The sequence below is a fragment of the Euprymna scolopes genome, chromosome 6, assembly GCF_053919585.1.
Source record: "Euprymna scolopes isolate OS-2025 chromosome 6, ASM5391958v1, whole genome shotgun sequence".
NCBI classification, from domain to species: Eukaryota; Metazoa; Mollusca; class Cephalopoda; order Sepiida; family Sepiolidae; genus Euprymna; species Euprymna scolopes.
In genome coordinates this window covers 112,033,663-112,050,388 of record NC_136487.1, presented here as the reverse complement: position 1 = coordinate 112,050,388, position 16,726 = coordinate 112,033,663, and the positions used below count along the sequence as shown (strand labels likewise).

The 16,726-nt window shown below is 31.6% G+C and overlaps 1 protein-coding gene across 21 annotated transcripts in view; it reads left to right on the top strand.

The window, feature by feature from the left end:
• Positions 1–16,726, top strand: part of LOC145277872 (uncharacterized) — a 623,323-nt gene that overhangs the window by 493,531 nt on the left and 113,066 nt on the right. For 2 of the 21 annotated variants that reach the window (XM_080129861.1, XM_080129857.1), the window contains exon 1: positions 7,551–7,843. The exons of the other annotated variants lie outside the window; for them this stretch is intronic. In XM_080129861.1, the coding sequence (XP_079985987.1) occupies positions 7,691–7,843 (153 nt within the window). In that variant the 5' untranslated portion in view covers positions 7,551–7,690. Of the gene's footprint in view, positions 1–7,550; positions 7,844–16,726 lie in introns of those variants that run through there. 21 annotated transcript variants of the gene reach the window in all.

Sequence of the window (16,726 nt, the reverse complement as noted above, 5' to 3'; positions counted from 1 at the left end):
AGGAGTGGTGTAGATTATTGCATCACTTGACACAAAAGACCGAGACCCAACTGGAGAAAAAATAAACAAATTCAAACAAATTGAAGAAAAGAGGAGGAGCTTGTGGTGATATGATGTGAAATTGAAAGTAAATAAATTTGGTTGACGGCAGGAATAGCCGTAATGAGCACGGAATCTGGGTCAACATGACTGGATTGATTCTCCAAGGGAACGAAGGGACAGAAAATTGTAGTTTAATAAAAAAAAAGTAAAATTAAGGCACCAATCGACAGGAAGAAAATACAGTGTGACCCGAATATAAGAAAACGACTAAAAGAGATTTTCTCTGTCCCAAATTAGAGCCTGTGTTAATGTACAATGTAACCTGGATATAAATGTGACCCTGATTTAAAAGAGCTGTAGGGATCGGGAATGAAATCTCTTATATCCGGGTTAATGTACATAAATGAATTTTTCTGAACAATAATAGTTATCAATTAAAACATGATTCTTCAATGACATTTGTCTTCTATATTTGAAGCTATTCCATTTCACTCTATTTTCTAAATAAATAAAACAGTAGAATGTAAGTGTATCTGTATGAAAATATTTAACTGATAAACTCTAAAACTATTGGTCACATAACACTGAAATTAACATCAAATAGTAATCATACACAAAAAAAATAAAGATTAAAATTTTGTATGGATGAATCCCCGAGTGGCTTCCGGGCCTTGATAAGTGGTGATCACTGTGTAAAAATAAAAATAATTTGCTAAAAAATAACACATACAGAAATATGTCGATAAGTTGAAATGCAAAATATTCATTTCATATTGCCGACATCTATCACTTTTGTGCATGTGCAAATTCATTCATAGCTTGAAGTGGTTTGGTTTTAAATCTTTATCTATCTATCCATAGCTCAAACAGTAGGGAATGCAGTTGGATTGCTAAATATTTTGGTTTCGATTCTAGTCGATGGCACCTAAGTCATGTTTTTAACTTTTGAAATCAGTACTATACATTAGGTACAATATAATATTCAATAGAGAATTGACTTTTTCAGGTCTTTGAGATGACGAGTGCTTGTCGAACTTGCATGTTACATTGATTTATCCGAGCTATACCAGTTTAAAAGCTTCGAAATTACTTTTGAATCTCAAGAGTAACGGTAATTAAGTCAATTATGTTTTTTATCTACTATGAGATAAAATACTTTCTCTCACATCATATTCTACAATCATTTGTCGACATCTATGCAGACAATACTACCATCTATGGCAACACTTCAAAGGCCAACAAACCAAAAGATATTTTTGATTCTTCCTCTCCTTACCTGAAGTGTGTGATTCAGTAGGGTAAAAATGGCTAGTTAACTTCAATGCATCCAAAACCAAACTTTTATCCCCCCCCCTTTATTAAGCTATGAATATAAAACTGTTACCAATAAACAGAGGCTACTAATCTAATCAGGGAATGCATAAAACTTAAGAATTTCACTACCAACGCTCATATCTCTACTTGGCCTGAGTTGAAATGAATGGTTCTCGTCCAAAGGAAGCACCCTGCTTTGACAAAATTCGCCTTTTATCTGAAATGAAAGACCTAGGTACAGCCAAAAATGGAAGAAAAACAAGGTTTTTTTTTTTTTAACGAACTAAAATCTATTAAAATCCATTATTCTTGAGCAACTTTTTTTATCATATGAAAAGTCGAATAATATAAAACCTTTTCTATTTCTAATAAAATTTTTAATCTATATATCTATAAAAGTGAAAGCCTGTGTACATTTCCCTACACAATAACTCTGTCAATTTTCAGTCTACAGACTCGAAATTTGATGTACAAGGTATGGAGATTTGGAAAAATCTTTGTAATCCATTTTCGGCTAGAAATTTAGCTGTTAAGGAGTTAAAGTTCAATGAGAACTTTAACAAACTCCTCCGCCAATTTTGGGTCTAAACACTTGAAATTTTAGATATAGGTTCCTTGGATGGATATATATATATATATATATATATATATATATATATATATATATATATATATATATATATATTATGAAAATAAAGTACACTGTTATTAAGTTCGTTTTTCACTTAGTAATCGGTGAAATTTCGTATTGATTGGAGAATTACTAGATTTTTGGTAGATTCATGTTTTTACTCTGTCAAAAAATTCTTACGCCATCCTTCCGTTTTGGCTGTGCCTAGAAAGATCTACATCAGATCCATTGCCAAAAGCACTGGAAAATCGATGGGATTGTTCTACTATTCTAGAAAGTATCTCACTTTCGACACAATCCTCTACCTATACAAGAATCAATACCTAAGATGGAGTACTGTAAACACATCTGGGGTGGAGCTGCTAAAAGTATTCTTTCCTATCTTGACAGGTTACAAAACCGTCTTTGAAATTTAGTGGGCGAGAATCTTTTCACTTGCGTTGCAAGTCTGTCCCTGCTCTATCGTTACTTCTATGGCAGGTGCTCGACTGAGCTTTAATCTATACCCACTCCATGTAAAACGTTTGCAACAACTGTCACTGTCAACAATTTCCCTCGCCCTCTCTCTGTGCCTAAAACTAAACAAAAGTTCCATAGAACTATCCGTTTGTAGTCCACAACATCGTGGAGCTGCTTCATTTTCAAATTTATTGTAAATAAGTTCCTGTTGAGCCGTCTTAAATAATCAAGCCCTCCAAGCCTTGGTAAGTGGTGACTTAGGGGAGGCTTCCACCCAAATTCCAGTGAAGACCAATGGTCGCTGCCAACGAAAAATCAATGGTAAGCAGCTGTTGCGGTAACACAAATTCATCTGTAAAGGTTATCGGAAGAGGTGGTGAGTACTGGAAATCTGGGGAGACTTGTCAACTCAGACTCCCGCGAACAACACAAATGGTTCTCAAGGAGAAATCTTTGATGATGGCCTGTGTGGCTACTCAATGTTTGGCATCTATTTCTGAGATTAGGAGTCTATTTTTATGACAGGTAACTGAACGTTCAAAATAATTTCTAAATATGTAGGAAGAGCATATTGTTCACAATACATCCAAGCATTGCAGATAAGTGATTCTTGTGTTGCTTCCTTCACAAAAATCCTTTTGAGAAATAATGGAAATGTTAATCACTTCGTAGTTGAATTGCTATTAGAAATTAAATTACTACTTTTTTTAATAAAAATAAATGGGATCCTATTCTAGACAATTATCCCTTTACTCTTCGAGATTAGAAAATGGTTTTATAGCCTCTAAACTATCGAACAGAAAGTAATTTCTGTTTTGAAATTAAGTTTAAAAACAAGTCAAGTAGCGTGGTTCGTTTGTGGCCAATTTCCGCATGCCGAACGTATCAAGGAACGACTCTATCTTCATTATAATTCTGCATCAACGTGCGTCTCTGCCCGCCTCTATGATCAACAGTTTTATGAGTGTTGTATATGAGTAAGACGGTTCGTTGCTATTAAAGCCATACATTCCCTTTCTCTTGATTCATTTTAACTGGAGATAAACATTTTTTTAGATACGAGGATCTGTCTATTTATGTTTAGTCTTTAATTTTTCATTTTCTTTTTTACCTGCTCATATCAGAATGCTTGGATAACTTCTTTTTTTTTTTTTTTTTTCTTCTTGGAGATTGTTAAAAAAAAAAAAAAAAAAACCTATCGAGAACGGAACGTCCTGTGCGTTGGTCGCTATGATGCTTCTTGTTTCTCGCCTCTACGTGATCTACGCATTATTTAATCTATTATTAATGAAAATCCAAAGTGAAAATAAGATAAAATAAAATAATTTTAAAAAGTAATTCAATTAGATAATTAAATTCGTCAAAATGAATTTCCGTTTCTTCGAAAACAAACCATTTTAATCTTTTGTTAAATTAAAAAAGTAATAACCTCGAAAAATTTGGAAGAAATTTAAAATCATTTAAATTTATTTCCTGCTTTAAAGCCCTTTGCAAATCCTCATTAAGATTGAAAGTGTTTGGAAGCTATCTGCGTCAAATAATTTCATGAATGTATATTAAAATATTATCATTAAAAAAACTATACAGTTGGTTAGTTGATTCGATTAATAATTTAACGATTAAACGATACCGCTGAATTTTCTAAATGTTATTTGCGAAATGAAAACAGACTCCCAGTCAACGCCGAGTATGTACAGTATATTTGTGTATGTATGTATGTATGTATGTATGTACGTGGGCGCCCGTGCCTGTTCCAAAGACGAGAAGTCTGCTAGTCAGGCCAATGAGTGGGTGAGGCTTGTTGCATGATGAGTAGGAAATGTAAATAGGTTAGATTCCCTTTCTTTCTCTGTGCGTGTGTTCGATGGAAAGAGGGGATAATGAGAGAGAGAGAGAGATATATATAAAGATGTACGTTTACATGGGATCGCGGTTTACTATAAATGTGCGCATTTCAGGGCAGAAAGAAAGGAAAACAACACGGTCCAGATAAGTGTGGCTCTTTGCTAAAATTAAAAAAGAAAAGAATGAGTAAACCGGGATGACAAAACCTATCCGTTTTTAAAACCAAATCAAAACGAAAAATGCATGTCTACCAAATGTGTTTTGGAAGCAACAAGTCTAACAGGAGAGACGTAGTAGCAACTACTTCTTACCTGACCGCGTACATGCGTAACTCCTTCTTGCGCACAAAGGGCCAAAATCCGAATATGCACCTAACATCCTGGATACTGAAAATGGATAGATTGACGAACACTTAGAGTAAGATTTATGGGCAAAAAAGAAGACCATAATTGCATAAAAATAGAAAAAGGTATTAAAAATAATGCCGGCTATGAACTTAATTTATTATTTTTAACCCCCCCCCCCCCGTTTTTGGACGTGCCAATGATAATAAACTGCTTCACCATTAGTAGTGATGTTACATCGAAATTAACTTGGATTCATGAATGTGTACATCTTGGAAATATCCATGGTATTAAGATGGAAATGAATACTTAAATACAAAAATAGCAAACCCTTGTTTTTTTGGATCTGCCATTATTTGGGACCCAGTGCGAGGAAACAAGTTATTCTTCTGCTCTTTTTGTATATAAAGAATTATTTGATCGCGGTGCCAAGCAGCCGGCATCGCCTGTCTTTTTTGTTGCTAATATAAAGTAAATGTAATCACCATTTCAAAGGACAAACCAAAAAAGACACTTGGACCTTTTATTATTTAATTGCATATACGGATTGTTTTCTTTTTCTCTCTCTTTGTTTTAACGCTGGATTTGTTTGCCTTGGATTTTACTGGAAAACCCAATCTCAAAAAGGAAATTTAAAATTAGTAAACCGGAAAGCTTGAGTGGTGGAAAAAAAAAAAAAAAAAAAAAAAAAAGTGAAGAAAAAAGAATACCGTTTATTGCAGATTTTTACGAGAAATGTAAAAATGTCTAAGAATTTCTCGGAATATTTCAAGGAATTAAACATTATTTCCAATCATCGATTAATGGTGATATTTACTTTGAAACGGCATACTAAAATAAAACATTTATTTTCAAAAGGCCTCTTCATAAGTTAACGACATAACCATTTATAGGTTTTTTATTTTTAGCAAAAGAAAAAAAAAATAGCCCCCCCCTTTTTTGTTTACTGCTAGGATTGCCGCTTTGCTATTCAGTTTATTTCTTAGTTAATAAGAATGAGGTTTATTTTTTTTATATATTTTGCATTATGTTTATTAATTGTTAGTAAAATATAAATATATTTTAAAGCGATAAATACAATTAATCTCATCGTATGAATCCGAAGATTTTATTGTTAGCATTGGTTTCTTCGATATTTTTCTAATCAAAATTATTTTTACAAAGGCATCAGGTATTTATTGGACAGACTACATGAAGGTTGCCAACATCCAAAGTGAAAGTGATTTTGTGGAACGAACTCGATTCGAATTTGGTCGTCAGTCCGTGTCGTTAACAACTGAACCACCGTCACTTCCCTCTTAAATGTCACTTAATCATTACTTAATAAATTTAAGAAAAAATTCTTATGATTTTCATATTTACTTTTTAGATAAAGAACAAAAAATTTTATTTATTAAATGATTTTCAATATTTTTCACTGTCGCTGTTTATTTAATAAATGTGTAAATTTTTATAAATTTAAATTTTCAATAAATTGATAACTTTCTCTAGTGTTTTTCGATTGTAATGTTACTAATTTTAGTATGTAATTATCATTCACTTGATGTTTTACTTTATGTGCGACTCTTAATTTCAATAACGAACATCCTGGTACAGTTTTTTAGTTAATGCTTTTAATTTTTACAATTTAAGATCATCCAATTCTTTTTCTGGTTTTCATTTTAATAAAATTTCGATTATTTAAAAAATTAACTGATGTGCAAAAATTGAAGTTAGAAAACGAAATCGATCACACCCCACCTTTTTTTGTTGTTGTTTTTAAAGTGGTTTTTAACTTGAAAAAAAAAAAAAATCAGTAAACACACACACACACACACACACACACTTTAGAAACATCCTGGTAATCTCCAAATAGCATTATTATTCGGATTTAATATGGATTTTATAAAAAACGAGGAGGAAACAAACGTTTGGATTTTTCATTTGGATTCTGAAAGGATATATTTTCCAAGATGTTTCGTAATCACTGGTGCTTTGAATGGTGTTGGATTACCTGAGGAATACAACCTTTGGATTACATTTTGTGGATTTTAGGAGTTTACCACACAAAATAAATATGATCATCCAATAATAAATTCTCTCGCTCAACAGGAAGATATATATATATATCTTTTAGATTTTTTTTTATATATAATCTTTCTACAGCATCCATCAAAATATCTTTACCCCCCCCTTAACAATATGCATTTATTACTTTTCTAAAAGTTTTCACCTTTCATATTCCTTTTGTATGTCATTGTTAAAGATGTTTACTTATTAATTAATTTTAGTATAAAATATTTTTCATTAAAAAACATTTAAATGTCATTGTTGAACCTGTTTATTAGATTTCCTCTCATCTCACTATTTAGTTTGTAAATAATGAAATCCTAAGCTAACATGTTCATTTTTATCTTTAACACAAACTTGTCAACAACAGGTTTACAGATATTTTTGCTTGGTCCATTTTCATAAAAAATCACAATGTGAGAATTGGGAACAATAGGTTCAGACGTGATAGTTTATGCTTTTCTGATTTTGTTGAAATATTTGAGAATAAATCTAACCTAATTTATACTGAACATTTTAAAAATGAAAAATGATTTTCAAGTGAGATTATCAGTTAATTTAAAATGAATTTTAAAAATAATTTATTTTTTATTATATTATAAATAAATTGCTAAATTAAAATTGAAAAAAAAATTCCTTCTAACTATAAAATCACAAAACTAAATCTTAGAATGTTTTATAAACTTCAATTGATTCCAAAAACAAACTCATTTGAAAACCTTTGCTTAAATTATTTTTACTAACTTATTTTCCATTTTCCTTAATAAAGATCAAAAGTATCTAGTTAAATTATGTATAAGGTTATTCGATAAATTGAAAAAAAAAAAAAAAAAAAAAAAAAAAATAGAAACACATACTGATCCTATGTATTTTATTTTTCGTGTGTATGTGTAAAAAATGTTGAATTTTGAACGACCTGATTAATATTTATGTCTAAGTGAATGATACAGTTAATCATTCCTTATTAAATAACCCCCATTAGTAGTGGCCATTCTTGTTATTCACGATGGCTGAGGGCAGCACCAGGCCATGTGGAGGTTGCTTTGATGAGCAAATGAACAATATTCTTTGGGATGATTTTACTTCAAAAGCAGCCATGGATTATTCAGAAATATCCGTTCCCAAAGTATCGGAATTGTTTCGGCAATTAGCATTGGAGGTCAGAGTTCATTTTTATTTTTTGTTTTTATTCTCTTTTATTTTACTTATGTTTTCTAATCATATTAATCTCTACATGCACATTTTATTGTAACCAAATATTTAATCTAAGATGCAATTAAAAACTAAACCCTATACCAAGAGTAAACAACTTTTCTCTAGTAAAATGTCATGAGCTATTCAATGAGTATTCATTTTTTTTTTTCTTTTATAATATCATGAGAATTTGCATGAGCAGAAATATTCCGGTGTGCTCATTTATTCCCAGGCAATGCCAGGAGTGTCTGCTCATAGTGTCTAAATTTTTTATAAATTGTTAATCATTTTGATATAATTTGATACTGTAAAATCATTTTAATTTTTTTTTGTTTACACAATTTTTTAACTTAAGATAGAAAACTCTTTATATATTCAACTTAAAATTAGTTATTCCCTTTGTTGATTTTTATTTTTCGGTGATTATTCAAAAATGTTTCATATTAGTTATCTGGGATGGACTAATATATATATATATATATATATATATATATATATATATATATATATATATATATATAAATTGTAGCAAAGTATGCGATTGTATTGCTAATAACACGGTACAAATAAATATTGACTAGTCAGTAACAAAGTTTGATTTGTCAGCGTAGGTACTACTTTGAAAATTCGACTAGATAACTATGAATTAGAAGGATAAGTAGCTAATTGTTTATTTTCTAACAGTTTGTATTTTTTTTTTTTTTTTTTTTTTTTTTAACTTGTCCTTATTCAAATATTTTTACATTTCAAGAAAATGATTCACACTTAGGTATTTACTTTCACACACGTGTCTGGTGTCATAGTTGTGATAGTTATGTTATCTCCCTTTATTATAATTTTTCACTGATTTCACTCCAGAAATAGAAATTGAGGATATTGATTCTTTTTCACAATGTATGCATTTCAGTATAGAATCTAAAAACACATGGAATAAAAACATGAACAGCACCCATTTGCTCTTAATTTCTGATATCAGTCAGGAATTAATACATTATATAGTGTCAGAAGTTGGATCATTTAGAGTAACAGATATCTATTTGCAAAAGTTACAAGATATATATATATATATTATGAGAGCCATTCAAAATGAAGCAATCCAACTACAATTCAAGAAAAGTGTCGAACAGTCTTAGTGAAAAGTTTAATTTCATTCTGAAAACTCAACTACATTATCAGCACTGTTTTGTTACATTCATTTGCATTTTATGTGTAAACTTTGAATAGATGCATAGAAGATACTGCCAAGTCTACTGCAAAGAATGTAGGCTCCTTTTGAGTTAGAAAACTTCTAACACCTGCCAGTCTCCTACATCTCTATAAAATCATCATTTACCCATGCATAGAGTATTTTTGTCCCATCTGGGGTGCTGCACTATAACTGGCTTCTCTTTGTACAGCATTAAACAATAAGTCTAGCCTAACAAATCCTCCAATCTCTGATCCTTGTCACATTACTGCAGTGTTGAATTCATGTGTTTTACAAATTCTTCCATGGAATGTATTCCAATGAACTTACTGCACTTTTAATTCTTCAATGAAAATACCTCTGGCCCACCTCACTGGTAACAAAATTCTACTGCTTCACTGTAGAGGTTTCTAGATGTCAGAAAATTTTCCAGTTGAATATCTTCTTTATTCAGACTTTTTGGAATTCCCTCTCTGCTCTGTTTCCCAGACTGTATCAATATTAAGAAATTTAATGTGAACGAGAATATTGCTGCTGAACTCCTCACTTTGGTTGCCTCCTTAACCTACCCCAAAATCGGACCCTCAATTCAGTCTTCAATTCAATTGTTTGAGATGAATAAAAAAAAAGTATTTTTCAAATTAATAAAATTTAATATTTATTCTTAAGTTGTAAAACAACTGAGCCAAAAACGATTGAGAATGAAATGTTTATTTAATAACCAAGATAGTTTATTAAATATATAATTGGTGGTTTTTGCTTCTTTTACTCTTGAGAACATTGATATTCTTAAACTTGATAAACGTTTGTCGTTCACTGAAAAATGGCTTTTCTTTATTCAGGACGTTTCTTCACATTTAAAAACGACATAGATTACATTTTAATACAATTTAAAATCAGAAAAAGATACTTGAATACATTTGTGAAGTGTTACAAAATTTTCAGGTTTGTTTCAAATAAGAGTGGAATTGTTAATGTACTATCAAATGAAATGATTGAAAAAATTTTATATTTCTAAGTAACAAAAAAAATTGTATTGTAATCAAACGACCAGTTAGTCGCTTACAGTATTCATGACAACATAAATTGACTCGCATGTCCCTTCATTGGATCTCAAGCTTTTTTTATGCCTGTTTAAAAGATCCCAATGCAAATAAAGCAAGGGTTGCAAAATCTCCAACCACATTTCTCTTGATCCAGTAATGGCAAGAAGAAATCCAATATGACTTGGTAAACAGATGAACTAGTATTAGCTCAATTTTCATTTTTCATAAACTAGTTGCCCTGGTGAGACTTGTCTAATCTATCCTACTATTTCACCTATGAGAACGGGGAGGAGAAATGGGTTCATATCTTTCTCAACGTTACTAGAGTAAGTGACTTTATAGTCACTTGTATTTTTATGCTAACATCATCTGGTTTTCTGAAACGATTACCCATCAAAGGGATATATATATAATGATAAAAAATGATACTAGCCAGTTATCTATTAATAAATTAAAATTATTTGCATATATGACACTTAAAAATTTGAAAATGGTTTGGTAAAGATTCACAAATATAAAATAATTTCTGGCTTGAATTATTGTTTAACAGCAAAAAAAAAAAAAAAAAAAAAAAAAAAAAAAAAAAAACGAATTCTATTTCACTGAAATTCCTAAACCAAAGTGAAACATTCTCGCATGCGTCCATGTCATATAAAGAAACAAAATTTCGTTTATGACATTGATTAGTTGAATGAGTAAAGAAGGAAGATGAGGATAATAACATGTTATGAACATGATGATGAAGATGGTGAGGATAACATGTTATGAAGCCTGCATGGTCCCCCATGAACGAGGCAGTACCCCCCCCCCTTTAGCCCCAAAAGTCCCTAGGGGACGTCAAATCCTGGTGAAAATGAACAAACGGTGCAGTTTTAAGCCTTAACATTTGTAAATTTGAATTCTGCATCAGGCAAAAAAAGAAATGACTAAGTCCAGCATTTGCACCCCTCCCCCATTTAGCCCGAAAAGTCCCCAAGGCCTTAACATATTTAAATTTGAGTTCAGCACCATGCAAAACTGTTAAATAGACATACACAGAAAATTTTGGACAAATATGATGAAATAGTTCCAAAAATGGAGTGTTTTTATTAGTCCTGAAAGCGCCCCTGGGGCACACCCAAGAGTTATCGCAAAGTATAGACAGACAAAATTATATAAAAATCGGTTAGTTACAACTTTTCAGAAAGTTTTATAAAAATCCAAGGCATAAATTTTTTTAAATAAGCACAAAGGTATCAATTTTAGCCATTTTAACCCGAAAGGCACCACTAGGGCATCAACAAGAGTTTTCCCCGGAAAATCCGTTCAGTTACTTTTTTTTCATGTTTAATGTTTGAAAAATTTCAAAAGATTCCAAAGCGTAGTTATTGAGAAAAGTGCGGACAGACAAACGGACAATGGTGAATTTACAGGTCCACCCTCCTTTTGTCCGGGTCCCAAAAATAGAAATATTTTTTTTTGATTAACACTTAATTTGAATGTCTCTTATATAGATTTTCATGATGTAAGCTTTTATGTTCCACCGGAAGTTGTCATAATACTTCACATCACTTTAAAAATGTCAACGAATGATTATAACAGCATCTATGTCTTATATATTTTATTTGCAGTTCGTCTATGCTATTCCTTTAATTTTAATATCAAACTTTCATTTTTTATTTTCTAAAATAAAGAAAGAAAAACAAGATAAAGAAATAGTAATTAAAAATAGCATTTTTAAGTTTGTTTGCATTAAAAAAAAATGTATTCAAATTTGGAAAAAGAAATATTTTATGCAGTATTTAAAGAAATATCGAGTATTCCAATCAAATAAAAGTCCTTGAAAACTAATAATTGCATATCTAATAAAACTTTTTTTCGTTTGGCTAGTTTTCCCAAATATGTTTAACATGTTAAAGGCTGATATCTTTTAAATAAAATAAAAATGTTTATGGGAAAATAACTTTTCCCCATTAAAAAAAAAAATGATACATTACATATAATCAGTCCTACCTGTATTTTTGAGATAAGCAACTTTTATTTAATATATAAAGTTATCTTGTTGGATTTTCAAAGTCAGACTCAAAGAGCATAAGCTAACAAATCAAACTTTGACTTTGCTTCTGACTGGCCAATTTTCATTTGTTTCTGTTGTATCGATATAAGTTTGCTAAAAAACCGTTTTAAAAAATAACTTAGTTCAGTTCAGACAATGGCTATGTGAAATATTTTTAAATTATCCTAACAATAAAATTTAGCAAAGGAGACAATGCACTTTAAATTGATGAATATAAAGGAGTTTTTTACCTTAAGTTTAAAAATGTGCAAGCAAGTAAACAAATAAAAAAAAAATGACTTTGCTGTATCCTGGGCAACACTAGGTAAGTACAGATAACTATAAGTTTTAGACAAGTTTTCTCAACTTGGTTGTTGCAATCACAATGTTTCAGCATCAAATTTTCTTCTTTGTATGCCTCGTGTCAAACGCAAGAACAGTCGTGGAATTGTAAACTCAAATCTTTTATTAGAATCCTGAGGGTACAATATTTGAATTCCACTTTCCAGGCCTTGTGACATTATTTTAGTTAGCTTGTTAAATCATTTTGCTCAGAATTGAAATCAAAACATCAATGAGGTGAGCAGGTTTAATTTAAAATATAACTATTCATGATTTTGTAGCATCTGTTCCATTTGGCATAATGGAAATCTGTCATTTCCCCGGGGTTTTTTTTTTTTGTTTTGTAAGCAGGCTCCCAGTCAAGTATGCAAATATAAATTTGAAACAATTATCTGAAATAAAAATATTGATAAGATTCCAATGAATTACTACGTTTTAAATAATGTAAAATGTATTCCAGACATTGAAAAAAAATTGTTTTAAAGTTACATTTTGAAATAACCAAGCACTAAAGATTAATTTGCATATTTCCGAAGTAAAAAGAAAAAGAATGCATTCCTTTTGTATCCTATTTCTCTCTTTTTTGTATGAACTTCGTTGCAACTTATCAATTTTGGTTGGAGTGTTTTTAACTAGACATAGACAGAAAATACCATTTTAATTATATAAACATACTAGCAGTTCTGCCCGGCTTTACTCGGGCTCTATGTACGGTTCATAACTTTATGTGCATATGTATATATAAAAAAGTGCACATATATACGGTAATGCCTTTCTTTATAATAAGTCTTCCTTAACTACCATAGAGAAAAGTTGGTAGAGACCGTAGGCGTCAAATTTTTAAAACATTTGACCCCAATGTTGACTCCTTAACATTTATTGTTTTAGGCTAAAATTTAATTAAAATGTTTGATCCATGTCCAAGTAACCTATATCTAAAATTTCAAGTGTTTAGACCCAAAATTGGCGGAGGAGTTTGGTAGAGTTCTAAAAAATTAACTCTGTAAACTTTGACTTCTTGACAGCCAAATTTTCGCCCAAAAACTGATTAAAAAAAACTTGCTGCATGTCTGAATATCCTTTATGTAAAATTTCAAATATTTAGACCCAAAATTGGCTTAATAGTTTGCTAGAGACCGCAAATGTAAAATCTTTTTAACTTTGACCCCTTGAAAGCCAAATTTTCAGCAAAAAAACGATTAAAAAGCTTGCCCTATCTCTGAATACACTTTATGTAAAATTTCAAATGTTTAGACCAAAAATTGGCTGAGTAATTTGTTAGAGACCACACTAGTCAAATTTTTTAAACTTTGACCCTAATTATGACCCTTTAACATTTTTGGTTTTTGGCTCAAATCAAATTATAAAATTAGATCTATGTCCAAGTAACCTATATCTAAAATTTCAAGTGTTTAGACCCAAAATTTGGTGGAATTTGGTAGAGTTCTCAAAGGTCAAATCGTTGAACTTTGACACTAACAGTCAAATTTATGGCCGAAAACCGATTAAAATTTTTTCTCAAATCTCAGTACCCCTTTATGTCAAATCTTGAGTCTGTAGACCGAAAATTAAGTTATTTGGTAGGGAAGTGTACAAACACACACACACACATTTTCACTTTTCTAGATAATTTTGCAGAAAGTGTTAATTTATATAAGAGGTATTCAATCAACTACATAAAGATTTTCTACACAGCTTTGAAAAAAAAAAAAAAAAAAAAAAAAAACTTTCACACTCTCAGAAGCAGATACACACCAGTGTGTCGGCCTAATCTTTTAAACTCTTTTGATGAAACTCAATGTCTCATCAATTTTCTTTGTTGATGAAATATGTGAAAATGTGAAGTGTTTACAAAACAAAAATCAAATGATTGTATTGTTAGACATAACCCCTCCCCCTTGCCCCCCCAGAAAAAATATGAAAAAGAATTACAATAACAGAAAATATGAATTCAATGTTTTGGTGGCTAATTTTTAGATTATTATACTGAATTTTAATTACACAGTTAAAGGGTTAAATATGTATCTAATATTAATAAAACTAATATGACCTGTAGGAATTCCACTGAATGCGAAATATATTTAATCAACAAGTACGTTTTGATAAAGTTGATATTTTCTGGATAGTGCAAAAAATTGGTTTTTTGGATAGAAAAACCAATAACACACAGCAAATATGAGTTTATTAATATTTCAATGAAAATAGTGTCCATTGTATTTTAGATGTATAATTGACCCAAATGAGATAAATTAATAAGTTCCAATAAATACTCAGAAAGTAATATTGTGCTACATAGTTCAATACAAATAATAAAATCACATTGTAAAAGACAATCTTTATTTTACTCCTTTTAGTTCAGCACCTCTTCTCAGACAATGTTTTTTTTTTCTCCCAATGTTCCCTTTTACACATAATGTATAGCTAGCTTCTTTCTCAAGTAAAAAAACAAAAACAAAGCTATTGCACGTCGAAATTACTAAAAGTTCTTTTCTCACATGATTACAACAATGATCATATATTATGATGATATTTAAAAAAAACCCTGGTTATATCAAAGCATAACGTACAGACTAAGGAAGGAACAAACAGAATATTATGTAGAGTATGCGACAACTCATATGTTTTTCTCGCATGAATGTAATTTTGATAATTACACATTGAATTGCGATTTTTTATTTTCCCTTAATCGAATATTCATTTAAATCAAAAATACAATCGCGTAAACTCGACCAGCATTTTTAATAATCCAATTTCGAGCTTCATTAATATTCACGTTTCTCCGCTTCATTCACGCACAAATCTAACGCTACATTGCCAATTTCCCCATCACTACATTTGTCAAATAATCAGCCCCCCCCCCGCCACTTTTCTATCAATTTCATTGTTGGTTTGACACCTCTGGCTATTAGATTTTTACTCGTAAGTTTAAGAATTAAAAAGACAAAATAATTTTTTTAAAAATGTATTTAGATTTAGAAAAAAAGAAAAGAAAAAAAAAGTAAAATGTAACCGAAACGCTGAGCAGAGACAGTTTAAAGCAAAACTTTACTTTCACTTTCGTTAGATGTGTTTTTTGTTTTTTTTTTATTTTTAATAATAGTCCAGGTTTTCAAAATACTAGGGGCGTGCAATAAGTAATGTCCCTGACCCACTTCCAGTTGTCTGATCTAGCTGAAATTTTGCATGTGCAATGATTTCTATCTCTACGGGTTATGTGGCAAATTACAGCTCTGAACTAATTGTGGTTTCTGTTTTACAGGTGTTTGAACTGAGTCAGGTGTGAAATGAAGCCTGTTGAATGTCGAGCAGTGATCCGGTTTTTGTATTTGAAAGGACGCACACCACAGGAGACTTTTGATGAAATGAAAGAAACTTATGGTGATAATGCCCCATCATATGACCTTGTAAAACGCTGGCATCGTGAATTCAAACATGGCTGGAAGTCTGTGGAAATCACTCCCAGACCTGGTTGCCCCCCCCCCCCGCTTCTACCATTGATGAAGCATCTGTCTGTCAAGTTGAGGCTGCCATTTTGGAAGATCAGTGCATTACTATTCGCCAAATAGCCCAAGATGTCAAGATTAGTACAGGGTCTGTGGAAACTATCATTCATAACCATAAGGTGTCTGCCAGATGGATTCCCAGGTTGCACACACTATTTCAGAAGCAAGAACACGTCGAGTGCTCGAGGATGAATTTGGAGATGTGCCAAGAAGATGAGTCAAAGTTTTTCAAAAGACTGATTACACAGGATGAAACCTGGGTCCATCACTATGATCCAGAGACGAAAGCCCAGTCAATGCAGTGGAAACACTTGGACTCACCACCTCCAAAGAAGGCAAGGGTGTAGCCCTCCGCTGGCAAGGTCATGCTTACAGTCTTCTGGGAACTGGACGGAGTAGTGATGACAGGTTTCCTGGCAAAGGGTACCACAATTACAGGAGCCTATTATGCTTCACTTTTGAGGAAATTAAGGGAAGCTATCAAAATAAAGAGGCGGGACAAGATCAGCAAAGGTACCCTTCTCCTGCTCCGGTCCACAACTCGCATGCCGCCAGATCAAAAGCACGGGCGTGTGGTTATGAAATCCTGCCCCATCCTCCCTACTCTCCTGACCTTGCACCCTCTGACTTTCACCTCTTCCCAGCCATGAAGTTGTTTTTGAAAGGAAAGCGTTTCCCAGATGATGCAGCTTTGATTTCTGAAGTCACGTTGTGGTTGGAGGACCAACCTGGAGTG